The 16,683-nt window shown below is 42.4% G+C and overlaps 1 protein-coding gene across 2 annotated transcripts in view; it reads right to left on the bottom strand.

Moving 5' to 3' along the window:
• Positions 1–16,683, bottom strand: part of ESPN (espin) — a 257,573-nt gene that overhangs the window by 40,645 nt on the left and 200,245 nt on the right. The window contains exons 11-12 of one of the 2 annotated variants that reach the window (XM_040429692.1): positions 14,899–15,091; positions 8,140–8,166 (exon numbers count right to left, since the gene is read on the bottom strand). In XM_040429692.1, the coding sequence (XP_040285626.1) occupies positions 8,140–8,166; positions 14,899–15,091 (220 nt within the window). The remainder of the gene's footprint in view (positions 1–8,139; positions 8,167–14,898; positions 15,092–16,683) is intronic. The other variant, XM_040429684.1, reaches the window with a different exon arrangement.

The following is a 16,683-nucleotide window of genomic DNA, read 5'->3' as shown; positions in this document are numbered from 1 at the left end:
AATTAGGAGACCCACGTCCCACTTTCAAATGTACTACATCTTTATTAAAATGCCCCCCATGACATTATTCGGTCCAAACTCTTTGCTGTTTATTTTATAATACATCTGTGTCTTTTTCTGCTTTGATAGATGAAAGAATTCTGGTTGCATGCAGCCACCAGCAGGGGGAGCTAACTGCACATGGATGTAGAGAGCTATAACTGAACTCAACAGGAATGTTATAAGTCCACATGCAATGAGCTCCACCTAGTGGCAGCTGCTGGTGGCCCCTATGATACTGTTAATGGTTAGCAGAGAAAGAAATTCAGTGTGAGGCCCCTTTCCACCTCTGGCCTTATATCACTTGCATACTCTGCCTCTATTAAAGCTATCCTGCTGTTTGGTAGTATTCTCATAGATGATGTATTCAGTGGTATTGAAGCGGTAAAAAAAGCTGTTAAAATAAAGGGGATCTCAAAGGCGGTTCCCAGTATCATGCCCTTCACTTTCTATAAATATAAATGCAGAAGCCCTAATTTGTGGTCTCTGTCCTCTCACTCATGGGTCCACTAAGCATATGGTAGGTCATAATAGGCATATTACAGTGGTCACTCAAGATACAATATTAGATGGTTCCAGGATGACCATTGTAAGTTGAATCCATTGTAACTTGAGACCATAACTACCGTATGGGAAAAACTGATAATTGGTTCCAAAGCCCCAAAATGTTATCCTAAAATAAGATACAATCAAGGTTAAAGGAAATTTAGCAGATGACTACTACAGATAAGGTAAGTTCTTATATATAACAGTCAGAAAGAGCTGATGGAAACTGTAAATCACTTTCTGTGTAGAGGACATGATCTTCTTCAGGGCCTGCACCAGAAAGATAAAATGGAGTCCCCCTTAGCTGATGTCCAAAGGTGTAGTTCATCCTCGCACAGACAGAGGGCTGTGCAGGACATGTAGTACCGCACTGTACTGTAGAGAGGCGCTACTAGACACGCAATGCAGGTGGCCATATTGATTGGTTCAATCCACTAGTCAGTCACATGGACCACAGGTCAATGGTGTCTGATGCATTGCATGTTGGGTCTGGTTTATAATATTATAAAGTTTTAATGGCCCAGGAAAGACCATTGTATGTTGAAAATACTGTATCCTGGGACCATTGTAACTCAAGGGACCACTGTATTCCCTTTCATTTCACCCTCAGGTGCCAACCAAAATCTAATAACGGCTACAAGATATGCCAATATTGGGCATAGATCATTCTGATGGTGGGGCCTGTACTGAAGAGCTGTGTCAATATTGGTTTTCATCTTCTGGATATAAAAAGAATCGGGGAGACTTATCAAATTGGTGTAAAGTAGAACTGGCTTAGTTGCCCATAGCAACCAATCAGATTCCACCTTTCATTTTCCAAAGGAGCTGTGAAAAATGAAAGGTGGAATCTTATTGGTTGCTATGGGCAACTAAGCCAGGTCTATATTACATCAGTTTTGATAAATTTCCCCCGTGTTCCCATTCACTGACAGCATACAGATATCTTAAAAATGGTGAGGAATTGAAATGCTGATTATATAAGATAGGTGCAGAACTTTTCATTATAGTATAATGCAGCTGTATTGACATACAGTAAGTGTGGACGATCACTTTAAATTATTCCCGTGACACCCATTGGCTGCTGTGACATGACATAAGCAGTCCTTGTTGTCAGGGTACAGAGGCACTACATGTAAAATGTCCATTGTCAGGGACACATACAGCAGGTGTTGGCATCCAACAGCCATTTTGTTGCTTTCATTGTCCGTGTAACAGGTGTTGCTAAATGTTAACACACCCAGGGGCTATCCAAAATAATACAGCACAGACACCCACCGGCCATTTCAGAGATAGGATATTACTCGGGTGACAGGTGGATGCCTTCTCTAATCAATAATTAAATGGATCCACAAAGCCCTACCGCCATAACAAATAATAAGAATACAATGTGTGAATAATTCATCTGCAGCCCAACAAATCCACCGCGATAAGAGGAGACGATATTGTTATGCACATGCGCCGTGCGGCCAGCGGCTGCGTAATAGGCTGTTTATCAATTTACTTCCATCAGGAAGGGGTATTTTTTTTATTCAAAATTTTACATAGTTAATACGGTTGAAAAAAGGCAAATGTCCATCAAGTTCAACCAAGGGATAGGTGGGGAAGCGAATGCCAAAAGGAAGTGAGATATTCATAGAAAACCTTTTTTTTTTCTTGCCGTTTTCAGCTCTGAAGTCTTTCCTTTGTCATTTCGGCAGTGTGATAACATTGAATGCAAAATAACGTCCTTCTGTAGCAGTCAACACAAATGATAAGACCTCCTATATACAGTAGATAGTTAACCTATTGTTAGTTTACCCCTGCTGTGAGGGGAATATGTTATCTGCCAGTTAATCCTCATTATGATAGTAGGTGTACAGTCGTGGCCAAAAGTTTTGAGAATTACATAAATATTGGAAATTGGAAAAGTTGCTGCTTAAGTTTTTATAATAGCAATTTGCATATACTCCAGAATGTTATGTAGAGTGATCAGATGAATTGCATAGTCCTTCTTTGCCATGAAAATTAACTTAATCCCAAAAAAACCTTTCCACTGCATTTCATTGCTGTCATTAAAGGACCTGCTGAGATCATTTCAGTAATCGTCTTGTTAACTCAGGTGACAATGTTGACGAGCACAAGGCTGGAGATCATTATGTCAGGCTGATTGGGTTAAAATGGCAGACTTGACATGTTAAAAGGAGGGTGATGCTTGAAATCATTGTTCTTCCATTGTTAACCATGGTGACCTGCAAAGAAACGCGTGCAGCCATTATTGTGTTGCATAAAAACGGCTTCACAGGCAAGGATGTTGTGGCTACTAAGATTGCACCTCAATCAACAATTTATAGGATCATCAAGAACTTCAAGGAAAAAGGTTCAATTCTTGTTAAGAAGGCTTCAGGGCGTCCAAGAAAGTCCAGCAAGCGCCAGGATTGTCTCCTAAAGAGGATTCAGCTGCAGGATCGGAGTGCAACCAGTGCAGAGCTTGCTCAGGAATGGCAGCAGGCAGGTGTGAGCGCATCTGCACGCACAGTGAGGCGAAGACTTTTGGAAGAAGGCCAGCAAAGAAGCCACTTCTCTCCAAAAAAAACATCAAGGACAGATTGATCTTCTGCAGACATGAATAAAGAATGGTACCAAAACACCCTCCAACAGCAACTTCTTCCAACAATCCAACAACAGTTTGGTGAAGAACAATGCATTTTCCAGCACGATGGAGCACCGTGCCATAAGGCAAAAGTGATAACTAAGTGGCTCGGGGACCAAAACGTTGACATTTTGGGTCCATGGCCTGGAAACTCCCCAGATCTTAATCCCATTGAGAACTTGTGGTCAATCCTCAAGAGGCGGGTGGACAAACAAAAACCCACTAATTCTGACAAACTCCAAGAAGTGATTATGAAAGAATGGGTTGCTATCAGTCAGGAATTGGCCCAGAAGTTGATTGAGAGCATGCCCAGTCGAATTGCAGAGGTCCTGAAAAAGAAGGGCCAACACTGCAAATACTGACTCTTTGTATAAATGTCATGTAATTGTCGATAAAAGCCTTTGAAACGTATGAAGTGCGTGTAATTATATTTCACTACATCACAGAAACAACTGAAACAAAGATCTAAAAGCAGTTTAGCAGCAAACTTTGTGAAAACTAATATTTGTGTCATTCTCAAAACTTTTGGCCACGACTGTAGTATTAGGATAACAGTATGATAGGTCTATTGTTCTCTTGATAGGCCTAGATAAAGATGTCCACAGAAAAGCACTGCACAGGTGTTAACGTGTGATGCTCTAACTGAGTCACTCATCCCCTTCCATCTCTGGCTGCCATGATTGATCTAACTGAGAAAATTAGGCGAGGCTGTTTGCTGTGATAAAAGTACAAAGAAATAGAAAGTTGAAGGGCCAGGACAGGAAGAAGAATATTTGGAGTGACTTGAAATAATTCTATCCATCAGTTTTTTATTAAATATAGCCGTTAACATGTCATAGAAATTGATGGAAGTGTCCCTTTAAAGAGATTCTTCTAGACTATAATACTGTTTTGCCGATCAATATTTGAGCATTGGGTTGGCCTTCGATCAGCTAAATGAATGATTTCCCCAGGCATAGCATAGTAAATTCACCTACCGCACTGCCATTAACCGCAGGCCATATAGTCGGCTGATCCGCAGGAGCGCCATTAGTCGGACACTGACTGATATCCTAAGGGACATCAATATTACATTGTGTTTCTACGTACATAATCCGCTGAGGACACATGGTGTCCTATGGTTCTAAGTCCATATGGGATCCCTGGATTCTACTGTATTGGGAAGGGAGAAAAAATTGTATGCGCCCATATCCAGCTATGAGAGCGGTATGGAGATCTGTACCACACAGGTATGGGCATGACAATTTTGCACCATAATGCTGACTGTAAACTGGACCACATTCAATCATTAATTCTCAACAGTTGCATGGAAACCTGAAATGCAGTAACAAAACGCACTATGGTGTAGTATGTTCTGAACACCTGTCGCATCAGATGTATGCGATATACTCACAAAGATCACTCGTAATGCGCATAGAAAGAGACCGGTGTGTCTTCAATCAAGGAGCTCTAGTTGTAAAGCAGGCAAGAACCAGGAGCCGTCAATTCAGGAGATCTTTATCTGAACTACGATCCCACCAGCAGAGCGTCACTTTGAGATATCACCCGTCTCACACTTCCATAGAACCTGATTCTCCTCAGGCTGTGTCCACACCAGCTGCAGGTACTCACTACCAGACACCAGGTCTGGTGTCTGGTAGTGAGTCCCTGCAGCTGGTGTGGACACAGCCTGAGGAGAATCAGGTTCTATGGAAGTGTGAGACGGGTGATATCTCAAAGTGACGCTCTGCTGGTGGGATCGGGTGTCTGGTAGTGAGTCCCTGCAGCTGGTGTGGACACAGCCTGAGGAGAATCAGGTTCTATGGAAGTGTGAGACGGGTGATATCTCAAAGTGACGCTCTGCTGGTGGGATCGTAGTTCAGATAAAGATCTCCTGAATTGACGGCTCCTGGTTCTTGCCTGCTTTACAACTAGAGCTCCTTGATTGAAGACACACCGGTCTCTTTCTATGCGCATTACGAGTGATCTTTGTGAGTATATCGCATACATCTGATGCGACAGGTGTTCAGAACATACTACACCATAGTGCGTTTTGTTACTGCATTTCAGGTTTCCATGCAACTGTTGAGAATTAAAGGGTTTCTATCACTTCGTATGCCATAATTAGCTCTCAGACACTAGCGATCCGCTAGTGTCTGCTCTGGCCAACCATCCTAATATAAGAGCTTTTTGGGCAGCCGTTTTGCTAAAAAAATAACTTTTATAAATATGCTAATGAGCCTCTAGGTGCTATGTGGGCGTCATTAGCACCTAGAGGCTCCGTCTACCTTCATACACAGCCACCGCCCAGCGCGTCCCTCCAGCCCGCCCATCTCCTGATGAATGCGATCCTCCGTGTGACGCAACGGACGAATTCTCGCGCATGCGCCGTGCGCGGCTGTATTCGGTGCATGCGCAGAGAATGTCTGACCGCTTCCCTGCTCAGACATCTCCACTGCGCCTGTTCCTTGGAGCACTATGACGTCATCGGCGCAGGCGCAGTGGAGATGTCTGAGCAGGGAAGCGGTCAGACATTCTCTGCGCATGCGCCGAGTACAGCCGCGCACGGCGCATGCGCGAGAATTCGTCCGTTGCGTCACACGGAGGATCGCATTCATCAGGAGATGGGCGGGCTGGAGGGACGCGCTGGGCGGTGGCTGTGTATGAAGGTAGACGGAGCCTCTAGGTGCTAATGACGCCCACATAGCACCTAGAGGCTCATTAGCATATTTATAAAAGTTATTTTTTTAGCAAAACGGCTGCCCAAAAAGCTCTTATATTAGGATGGTTGGCCAGAGCAGACACTAGCGGATCGCTAGTGTCTGAGAGCTAATTATGGCATACGAAGTGATAGAAACCCTTTAATGATTGAATGTGGTCCATCTAACTGAAGATTTTTCCGAATGTAAGAGAGAGAGGAGAAAAAAAGAACATTCAAAAGAATCTTCTCTTGCAGCGCAATCCTTTCTTTTATCATTTTATCCAACGGACTCTTTCCCACATTGTCTTAGGATTTGCAGCGCTTGAGGGCACTAATTTCCTATACAGAGACTTTGTGCTTTTATTCTGACTGTAAACTGAGCTGCCCCTTTTTGTTATACTGCCCCAGTGCCCCATTATGTAATTACAGGTGAAACTCGAAAAATTTGAATATCGTGCAAAGTTCATTTATTTCAGTAATGCAACTTAAAAGGTGAAAATAACATATGAGATAGACTCATTACATGGAAAGCGAGATAGTTCAAGCCTCTATTTGTTATAATTTGGATGATTATGGCTTACAGCTTATAAAACCCCAAAGTCTCTAATTTTGAGGTACCCTTTGCTCAGGGGGTATGGATTAATTAGCTGACTAGAGTGTGACACTTTGAGCCTAGAATATTGAACCTTTTCACAAAATTCAAATTTTAAGTTGCATTACTGAAAAAAATGAACTTTTGGACGATATTCAAATTTTTCGAGTTTCACCTGTAATTAATGTCCAAGACGTAAAAGTGATATGGCAGGTCCTTCTCTTTAATACTGAGGAGGCCAAGTCTACTTACACCTTTAATCACCACTCTCACCTTATATATGTAGAAAACATTCACAGAAAAAAACACTGAAAAATGCTATATAAATACACATAATAAAAACAACCAGCTCAATACCGGAAAACAACAACGCAAGTGTGAAACAGGCCTTAATCAAAGGTGCTGTCACATTAAGGCCTCTAGCACACGACCGTATGGCTTTTTCAGTATTTTGAGGTCCGCAAAACACGGATCCACAAAAAATACGGATGACGTCTGTGTGCATTCCGTTTTTCGTGGAACGAAACAGCTGGCCCCTGATAGAACAGTACTATCTTTGTCCGTTATGCGGACAATAATAGGACATGTTCTATCTTTAAACGGAAAAACGGAAATACGGCATATGGAGTACCTTCCGTTTTTTTTGCGGATCCATTGAAATGAATGGTTCCGTATACGGAACACAAAAAACGAAACGGAAACAGAAAAAAAGTGTATGTCCACTTTTAACTACAATTTACCATGAACATGTGATATTAATCAACAGTTCAGTAACTTTGTCAGTACATTACTCATCTAGTACTCCATATATATTATACTCCAGAGCTGCATTCATCATTCCGCTGTTTGCTATAGGAAACCTTCAGCAAGTTTGTTGACATCAGATTGGCTTAGCTCAACAGATGGCTGGTGCAAATACCACACTAACAGAAATCAGAGTGAACAAGCAGGGACTGCTGCAGCATTTCAGCTCTGAAGTCTATAGAATGGTAAATGAAGCTGAGGATTACAACACAGGCTGTAACTTTCTGTACAAGATAGTTAATATAATATATTTGCAAAGCTTATTTGTTACATTATAATGCTCCAAGTATTATTCACGGTATTGCGGAATCGCTGTTAACGGTAACTGGAAAAAATATTCAAAATGAAATAAAACTTTTTTTTTTATAGCAACATAGCATACAGTGCAGGCAGGGGCATATTGAGAGTGATCTGGGGCCCTGGGCATTAAAGGTTTTGGACCCCTTACCAACCACTATAGTCTTGATGCACTTGATTTTGGTTGTTAAAATGCATTTCACATGCATTTATCATTTTCAAGATTCTGGGCCCCATCAGGAGGGCCCTAACTGACCAAGGACCTGTTACATTATTCCTCCTCCTACAAGCCATGGGTCCTCAATACTGTTAATCCACCTGGTGTCAGATTTTGTACCATTTGCTTGAACTGATCCAAGAGCCTTGTAGATTTCTTTTAAACAGACCCTCCCCAAATCTTAGGGGGTCAGAAAGCTTCAACCCCAATTTGATTCACAATATTCATATCTAATAAACTCTACTCCACCAGCACACAGCTAGCTATGGGACTACATCTATGCGCTACACTATTGAGCAGAAGAGTAAAGAGGGCATATGAAGTCCAGTACTTACTCTTTCTTTGTCTGAGCGCTTTCACTTCTAAAATTCAGAGAGGGGCACAGTGGATGCACACAGGGAAAACCGTAGTGAACAGGATTGGCATGCAAGTCAGTAATGAGCACAGACGCATAAGAGGAAGGGAAGCATGATTGAGTCGATTTGAAAAGAAACAAATGAAAGGACAAAAGAAAAGGGGGGGGGGGGGCGGTCGCAAGCAACAGCATTGGGAAACGAGAAGAAAAAGAGTGAAAAATACCAGTTAGAGAGTAAGAAGACTGAAGACTTAAGAGTAAAACATAGTTAAAGTAAATGCTTACCTTTAATAGGACCAAGAATATGTGCTGGATAATTCCTTAATATATCATTATAGCAGTCAGATCTCTCTGATACAGAGCTCCATAGTGTTACATGATAACATTCTGACTGCCTGCAGTCACCACTAGAGGGAGCAGTTGAATACATATTTAATTTTTTTGCATTGTATTCAATAACACTGTATGCAGTAAGCTCCTGGGCTCCCTCTAGAGGTGATTGAAGACAGTCAGAGTCTTATCTTTCAACTTGGGTGCTCTGTATTAAAAAAAAAAAGAAGGTATGATGCACAGATATATAAGAAATGAATCAGCACAGAATTCTGGACTAAGGCCTTATTCACACGTCCGTTTTTTCTTTCCTGATCTGTTCCGTTTTTTGCTGAACAGATCTGGACCAGATCTGGACCCATTCATTTTCAATGGGTCCTGGAAAAAAACGGACAGCTCAATGTCAGATTTTTTTCAGGACCCATTGAAAATGAATGGGTCCAGATCTGGTCCAGATCTGTTCAGCAAAAAACGGAACAGATCAGGAAAGAAACAACGGACGTGTGAATGGACCCTAAGAGCTGGAGAGAAATTAGATTGTTCTGGTATTATAGAGTCATCCATTCTGCAGACTGGTGCAGTCATACATTTTACCGGTACTGAGGGTGGCAATGTGGTCAACAAGGTTGAATTATTTGGGCTGGGACTTGGCCTTTGAGTTCAGCAAGGTGACCCTCTATACCAGTGATTCCCAGCTGTTTCGAAACCACAACTCTCAGCATGTCCCAAAAACCGAAGGGCGGGAGCATGCTGCAAGTTCTAGTTATTAGCTTGGACCTTTTGTGTTTTAGCATTAGGGTGCAGTACCATCCTACAGCCTGGAGATGTCACTATTGCAAGGGTTCCCTAATATTACACAAGATCTTTAGTACAAAGCAAACCCTTTAATTAAAATATGACTACACCCAAACTGTACAGCGTGGCTTTATATTTTAATCAAACACTTTATACTGCAGCGATGGCTACAATTTTATATATCATCATCTTCCTTTCCTTGAAATTATGAGGAAGCTACAGCCCTGCCCCTATGACAGGCCTCATTTAATGTCAATAGCCAGTCTTATACTGTAACTATCATATGATTAAAAGAGTTACCGCCTTAAGATTGACACCTCTAAAATGCCCAATTAGAGCCATGTACAATTTGTTGATTTTAATAGGCGTCCTGTAAAATGAGGGCTTAGACTGGGATTCCAACATCAACATATAGCTCCTTGTAGGGAGCAGTTCCCCAGGAAAAGATTGTTCAAAATAAAACTAAACTTTTTTTACTTTTTCTTTAAAAGGGTCTAATGACTTTATATAAATGATGTTTCAAGGGGTTGACCATTCAGGCCATTCCGTTCTATAAATGACCCCTGTGATGGCGATCAGGTGCATCTAGCAGCTGAAACCCAAGTGATCAGCTTGTACTGGCAGGGAATGCTGCAGGTGGCAGCACGCTATAACTACAGCGGCCACTGCAGGAGAAATGTGGTATTACATGTGCCTATTCAATTGAATGTAAGGGCTCATGCACACAACCGGGCCGTGTTTTGCGGTCTGCAAACTGCACATACGCAAAACACGGATGAGGCCGTGTGCGCTCCGCAATTTGCGGAACGGGTAGCCCATGATACAAATGCCTATTCTTGTCCAGAAAACAGACAAGAATAGGACATGTTCTATTTTTTTTTTTTGTGGGGCCACGGAACGTAGCAACGGATGCGGATGACACAAGGAGTGCTGTTCGCATCTTTTGCGGCTCCATTGAAGTGAATGGGTCTGCATCCCAGCCACGAATCATGCGGCTCGGATGCGGAACAAAACAAAGGTTGTGGGCATGAACCCTAACACACGGTTGTGTTGAGCTCTCCAGAGTGAGAGCTGCTCTTTGATGCGGCTCTCTACTCTTACGCTTAAAGTGGGCAGAGACCCCCTGCATGACACAGTAGGAAGGGAACAACCCCTTTAAATTTTCACAAGTTTCAAATTCTTTGTTTGCGGTTAGCGAATGTTAAAGCCTTTCTTACATCGGCTAAAATTCCTACAGACTCAGTACTGCTAACAGCTCACAGCAATAGCACAAATCTGAAATCTTGTAGTTCGCTTTACAGCACAATATCCCTCTGGCGTCCAGACTGTTCAGTACATTATTTAGACTGGATACTATTGTAACAAACCCTCAGCTGTGGAAAGTCTTAGGTCAGTAAGGGGGGTTATCAGTCTTTGGGTTGTATACAAGAATGCTCCTGTTCACTGACACCTCGGTGCATATCCCAGCTCTTTTTCAAGGCCCCGCATGGACACATGATTTACCCATGTGCCAATTTCCCCAACTGTTCCCTGACTCCATCCACTTCTGGGCAAGTCCTGGACACATTCAGAGCATGCACAGGTACACGCAGCCATATAATAGTGGACAGGGCTTGGGAGGGGTGCACAGCCAGGAAAGGGGCCACGTAGGTAAACCACATGACTGCCACCATCTTTATTCCTATTGACGTGGGCAGTGCAGTGTCCAGTGTACGGGTAAGCAATGGGGTGGTAAATGTTTTCCTAGCATAAGACATCATTTTTTGACATATAGCAAATTTAATCAAAGTGGCAAACCCCTTTAAGCTTTATTTAAAAAAAGCAGAGACCCCTTTAACTGTTCATTTTTGTACACTTTGCGTGAAGATATCTCTTACATAGGACTGCATTCTAGAATTGCTGCTGACCTGGCACTGTGTGCACTAATGTACTCTAGATTCACTGTGCACTTAACGTGTTTGCTCCCCATCAGCCTCCTCCATTACTCCTAATACCGAGCGATTAGTAAAACCAAATAGATAAGGAACAAAATCAGAACAAGATAAATTAACCTAACATATAGGAATATGCAGTCCAACGTTGAAAAGTGTTGCTCCCATAATAATCTGAAGGGAATATCTGAGCGAGCTCATAGAAAGTACAATACTCAACAGGGGGCAACAATGGAAAAAGCGCTTCTCTAAAAGACCACCGCTCTGGTGATCAACTGATCGACACAGATCTGCCTCCAGGTACTTCCCCCTATCTGCGGCTGCTTTAAGGGAAACGTCGTAGTACTTGTAGGCCATTCGGATGAGTAAAGGACAGTTGCAGCTGCTCTTACTTAGTGACTCTCTGACCTGGGTTACAACGCTCATAAATGGGGGGCACGAGGTATGGGGACCCCCTTTTATGACATTCAGATTCTTTCATAGAGCACTGTATGAAATTACAAAAAAAGGTCTATATTTTAAAAAAAACTGTGTCACTGATATGTGTATGGTGCCACAGCTCTGCCCAACTGAAGTGAATGGAGCTCAGCTGCAATACCAGACACCACCAGTGAGCTAGAGAGGTGCTCTTTCCAGAGACTAGAAATAAAGCAGGCTCTGAATGTGATATTTAACAAAAAGCCTCCTTCTTCCATTTATTCAAGGGGTTGTCTGGGTAAAAAAATGTCTGTAAAACGGGCCAGGATGGGTTAAAAATACGAAATAATCATTACACACCTCAATCAGCGATCGCGTCAGGTAGCACCAAGAGGGGGGCAGCAGAAGGGCCATGGACAATGAGTTCTTTCATTGTGGAAACACTCATCTCTACATAATCAACTGCATCGCTGTACTCAGGACAGCAATACAGTTGAATGCTGCGATGGGGCATGGGTGTGATGTGGCCCACCGTTTCCTCTAATAAGCTTTAGTCCTAGTTCCTGTAGCCTATCAGAGGCCAGTGTCATCATTATCGTGCTGCCTGAGCCAGGCATTTCAGTTTTTGCCTCAGGCAGCAGAAAGGCTAGGTTCCCCCCTGACGTCACGGTTAACAATCCTGACTTTGACTCTGTAGGAAGCTGGGAGATGGACTAAGGTCCGCCCGTTGCTCAGTCTAAAGTTAGCTAAGGAAGTAAGTGGAGCTACATATGTTAACTCCTCAAAGGACTAGGCATAGGCTCCAGAAAGTATAAGACTTGTTCTATCAAGTGTACCATCTACAATCAGGCAGGAGCCCCAACTTCAGGGTGTGCCCCTAGGAAATAAAGGGTGTGTCCTCCTGTCACTGCCCAGCCCTAGGGAACATCAAGAGGGGCCTGGATGTATTTCTGGAGCGTAATAATATTACAGGCTATAGCTACTAGAGAGGGGTCGTTGATCCAGGGAGTTATTCTGATTGCCTGATTGGAGTCGGGAAGGAATTTTTTATTCCCCTAAAGTGGGGAAAATTGGCTTCTCCCTCACAGTTTTTTTATTTGCCTTCCTCTGGATCAACTTGCAGGATGACAGGCCGAACTGGATGGACGGAGGTCTTTTTTGGGCCTTATGTACTATGTTACTATCTGTTTGAGTATTGCCACTGTGAATAACTGTTGCAGCCAGAGCCACTACTACTCCCATCCTCCGCTCCACTCCTCCAGGGCTTGCAGCACAAATGCCAATGACTGGAAGTAGCAGTGATTCACCGCAGCCAGCAATTGGACATTTCCAGCCATTTTCCTGTGTGTCGAGCTGGTACTACGAAGTGGAGAGCAGAAGGGACTGGAGCAGTGTTGGAATTGCAGTAGGGGATTGATGAGGTAAGTGATTATTAATTTTTACTATCTCGTTTGCCGCTGGTAGAACTGCCCAGAAATGTTAGAAAAAGCAACACGATAAATCCAAGATGCACAACGTCACAACTCAAACAGTTTTTCATATAGCTGAAACTAAGTGAAAATTCTTATTTATTTTTTCAAAAAAATTCTCTATTGGTCATCCTTCAATTTAATTCACTACAAGGGTAAAAGTCTACATGGTGAGAATGACTGCGATCACCACGGACCCCCAAATGGAAACATTGAGAGGTAGTGCTTTCAGGGATATGAATGCTTTTTTTATTTGTTAGCTCAAGAAAATCAATTTAAAGGAGTTTTCCCGACAGTGCCACTCTTGTAAATGTGGCTGTACCTGGTACTGCAGCTTAGCTATATTCAACTGATTCTGGCTAAGTTGCAGTAGTAGAGGTTCCTAGCTAGGGGTAAGACATTCTTTGATCACACATTCATGGCCTATTTTAAAAAACATTTTAAATAGAAAGGCAGACCCCTTCCTGGAGGTTCTTCCTGGAGGGCGCAGTACTAGTACGATAAAGTAGTACTCCTACATTCAGACCTTGTTTCCATTTTAGACCTTATTCACACAAACGCAATTTACATCTGTGTGCTGTCTGTGTGTACAAGGGGCTACACATGGATAGTGCATGGACCATAGAGGTAAATGGTGCATGGACCATGCAGAGAGGTTTAGAGCATGCACCATTCTGGTCTTTATCTCAGGCAATATGGACCTAGAAGACCACTGGTGACAACTGACTCCTGCAGTCTCCAGGTCTGTGTCCTAGATGGACATATCACTCTGTATTATCATCTGTGTGTTGCAGCCGCTACATGGACAGTTTTCAATATAAGCGTCTGAACAAGGTCTAAGGGTTCACGTCACGTTTTATGCCTCTGTTTGACATATACGTTACAAAAAAAAAAAAAGGATACAAAAGCGCAGTGCACCGTGTTTTTGTATCCTGCTCAGTCCGGTAAAACAAAAGTATATGGGTTTTTATTTTGCATCAGTCGGAGGCATCCGTTTAACATATACGTTTTTTGTATACGTTAACCAGATGGAGGAAAAAACGTGATGTGAACCCACCCTAACTAAATTATATATTATACTACTCTTTGCTAAACTTTTACCTTCTTATTTCTTGTTGAATTTATCTTTCTGTTACCATACCATAAGAAACTCACAACCAACTTCAATCTCTGTCAGCAGTTCTGACTATGCTAAACTGCTGACAGCACTGGGTAGTGAATGGGGAAAGCAGGAAAAACATACATGTGGAGCTTTTCATCAGTGGTGAGGATACATATGAGGTTTTATGCTGCCAGATTATGCTCTCGCAAGTGCCCTAGAGGAGCGTTTCACTGAAAAGTGCATCCCTGCTTTACAGACTCTCTTCCCTGTTCTGAGTGACAACTGAAGCATCCAACCAGGAGACCACAGCAGCTGTCACTCAGAACAGAGCGGAGGGGCTGTGAAGGAGCTCAATGCACAGAGCACTTCACAGTGAAGCCCTTCCCGGCGGGCACTTGCCATAGCAGAACAAAGCTTCATATTCTCACTACTCGTGATGAGAAAAGCCCACAAAATGAATAATTGTACTGCTTTCCCAGCCCCTACCTAGTGCTGTCAGCAGTTTGGCATGGTCAAAACTATTGACAAACTTTAACAAAGTACAGAATTTGAAGTCCATACAATCATGCATACTACAACAGAATTGAAATACATCACACAACATGAGTTGTACACTATGGAAAGGTCTACTCTGTGAGATGAAACAGCTCCAAAACTAAATGTTGTAAGTGGAAAATTACAACTGTAAAACTTACTTCCTGTAGAGTTGGAAGACCGTCGCTGCATGGACCTGGAGACAGAAGCCTCTGTTGGCAGAGGTGGAGGAGGCGGCGGGTAACAGAAGTTTTCTGGAAGAGGGGGGGGAATTGGAGGTGGTGGTATATTTCCCAAGGGCTTCTTATCAGAAGAGTTACCATTGTGCACACTTTCATTTGCGAGAAGAGAACCCTTTAACAAAAAGAGTGTCAAGTTAAGACATTTTTTGTTATGTCCAAATAAAAACTGAAAATAGATTTTTGATTGGCACAAAAGGTACATTGCAGATGTACAACTTGAAGCTTCTGGTAGGCTCCGATGCAAAATGTGGAAGAGTCCTCCACACCACCTACCATATGTCATTTATAATACTGGTACCTTCTTATGTGACTGAAAGGGCCCTTGTAGGAACCTGAGCATGGGTGCACCTGCTATTTTTGCAACTTCTTTTAGCTATGCCGTTACTGTATTGCTCTGCCCTTAATACATATGTGAGGTCATTAACAGAATGAAGGGGGTAAGCAGATAACTTCATATGTATTCACTAGAGATGAGCGAATCGAAGCTGACGAAGTGGAATTTGATCTGAATTTCAGGAAAAATTCGCTTCGCACTGAAGCCGAATTTCCTCGTGCTTCGTGGTAACGAATCATATTTTTTCCTAAAATGGCTGCTGCACGTGTGAGGACATGGAGCAAGGAACTCTGGGAAGACGGGATCACCCATAATGCCATGCATGCAGCCAATCAGCAGCCAGCCAGCCCTGTGATGTCACAGCTCTATAAAAAGCCTCAGCCATCTTAGATTCTGCCATTTACCAGTGTACTTAGTGCAGGGAGAGATGTCAGCAGGTGCTAGGAAAGACTTCATTGTGCTAAAAAAAACTATTTACAAGTGGAGGGCAAGATTATTCAAGATTATAAAAATAAAAAGCTAGCATTTTGTAATTATAAAAAAAACCAGAGCAATGAAGATAAGGAAATCTACAAGATTAGGCAGAGAGAGGCCAAGCAAGTTATAAGAACTTCTAAAGCGCAGGCAGAAGAAAAACTAGCTCAGTCTATGAAAAAAGGGGATAAGACATTCTTCAGATATATAAATGAAAAAAGGAAATTAAAACAAGGAATAACTAAATTAAAAACGGAAGGTATGTAGAAGAGAATAAAGGGCTAGCCGACTGCCTTAATGAATACTTCTGTTCAGTTTTTACAAAAGAAAAAGGAGAAGGACCTCCACTAGAAAGAATGACTAATAAATCGTTTGATGCATGTATCTTTACAGAGGAAGATGTTCTAAGTTTGCTGTCTAAGGTGAAGACAAATAAGTCACAGGGGCCTGATGAGATACACCCAAAATTATTAAAAGAGCTTAGTGGTGAGCTGGCAAAACCGTTAACAGATTTATTTAACCAATCATTAGTAACAGGAGTCGTCCCGGAAGATTGGAAATTGGCAAATGTCGTGCCCATTCACAAGAAAGGTAGTAGGGAGAAATCGAGCAACTATAGACCAGTGAGTCTGACATCAATAGTAGGCAAATTAATGGAAACCCTATTAAAGGATAGGATTGTGGAACATCTAAAATCCCATGGATTGCAAGATGAAAAACAACATGGGTTTACTTCAGGGAGATCATGTCAAACAAATCTTATAGATTTTTTTGACTGGGTGAATAAAATAATAGATGGTGGAGGTGCAGTAGACATCGCATATCTAGATTTTAGTAAGGCTTTTGACACTGTCCCACATAGAAGACTTATCAATAAACTGCAGTCATTGAGCATG

Source organism: Bufo bufo, chromosome 1, assembly GCF_905171765.1.
Source record: "Bufo bufo chromosome 1, aBufBuf1.1, whole genome shotgun sequence".
NCBI classification, from domain to species: domain Eukaryota; kingdom Metazoa; phylum Chordata; class Amphibia; order Anura; family Bufonidae; genus Bufo; species Bufo bufo.
The sequence above is the reverse complement of the archived record's forward strand: the minus strand, read 5'-3'. Positions and strand labels throughout refer to the sequence as shown.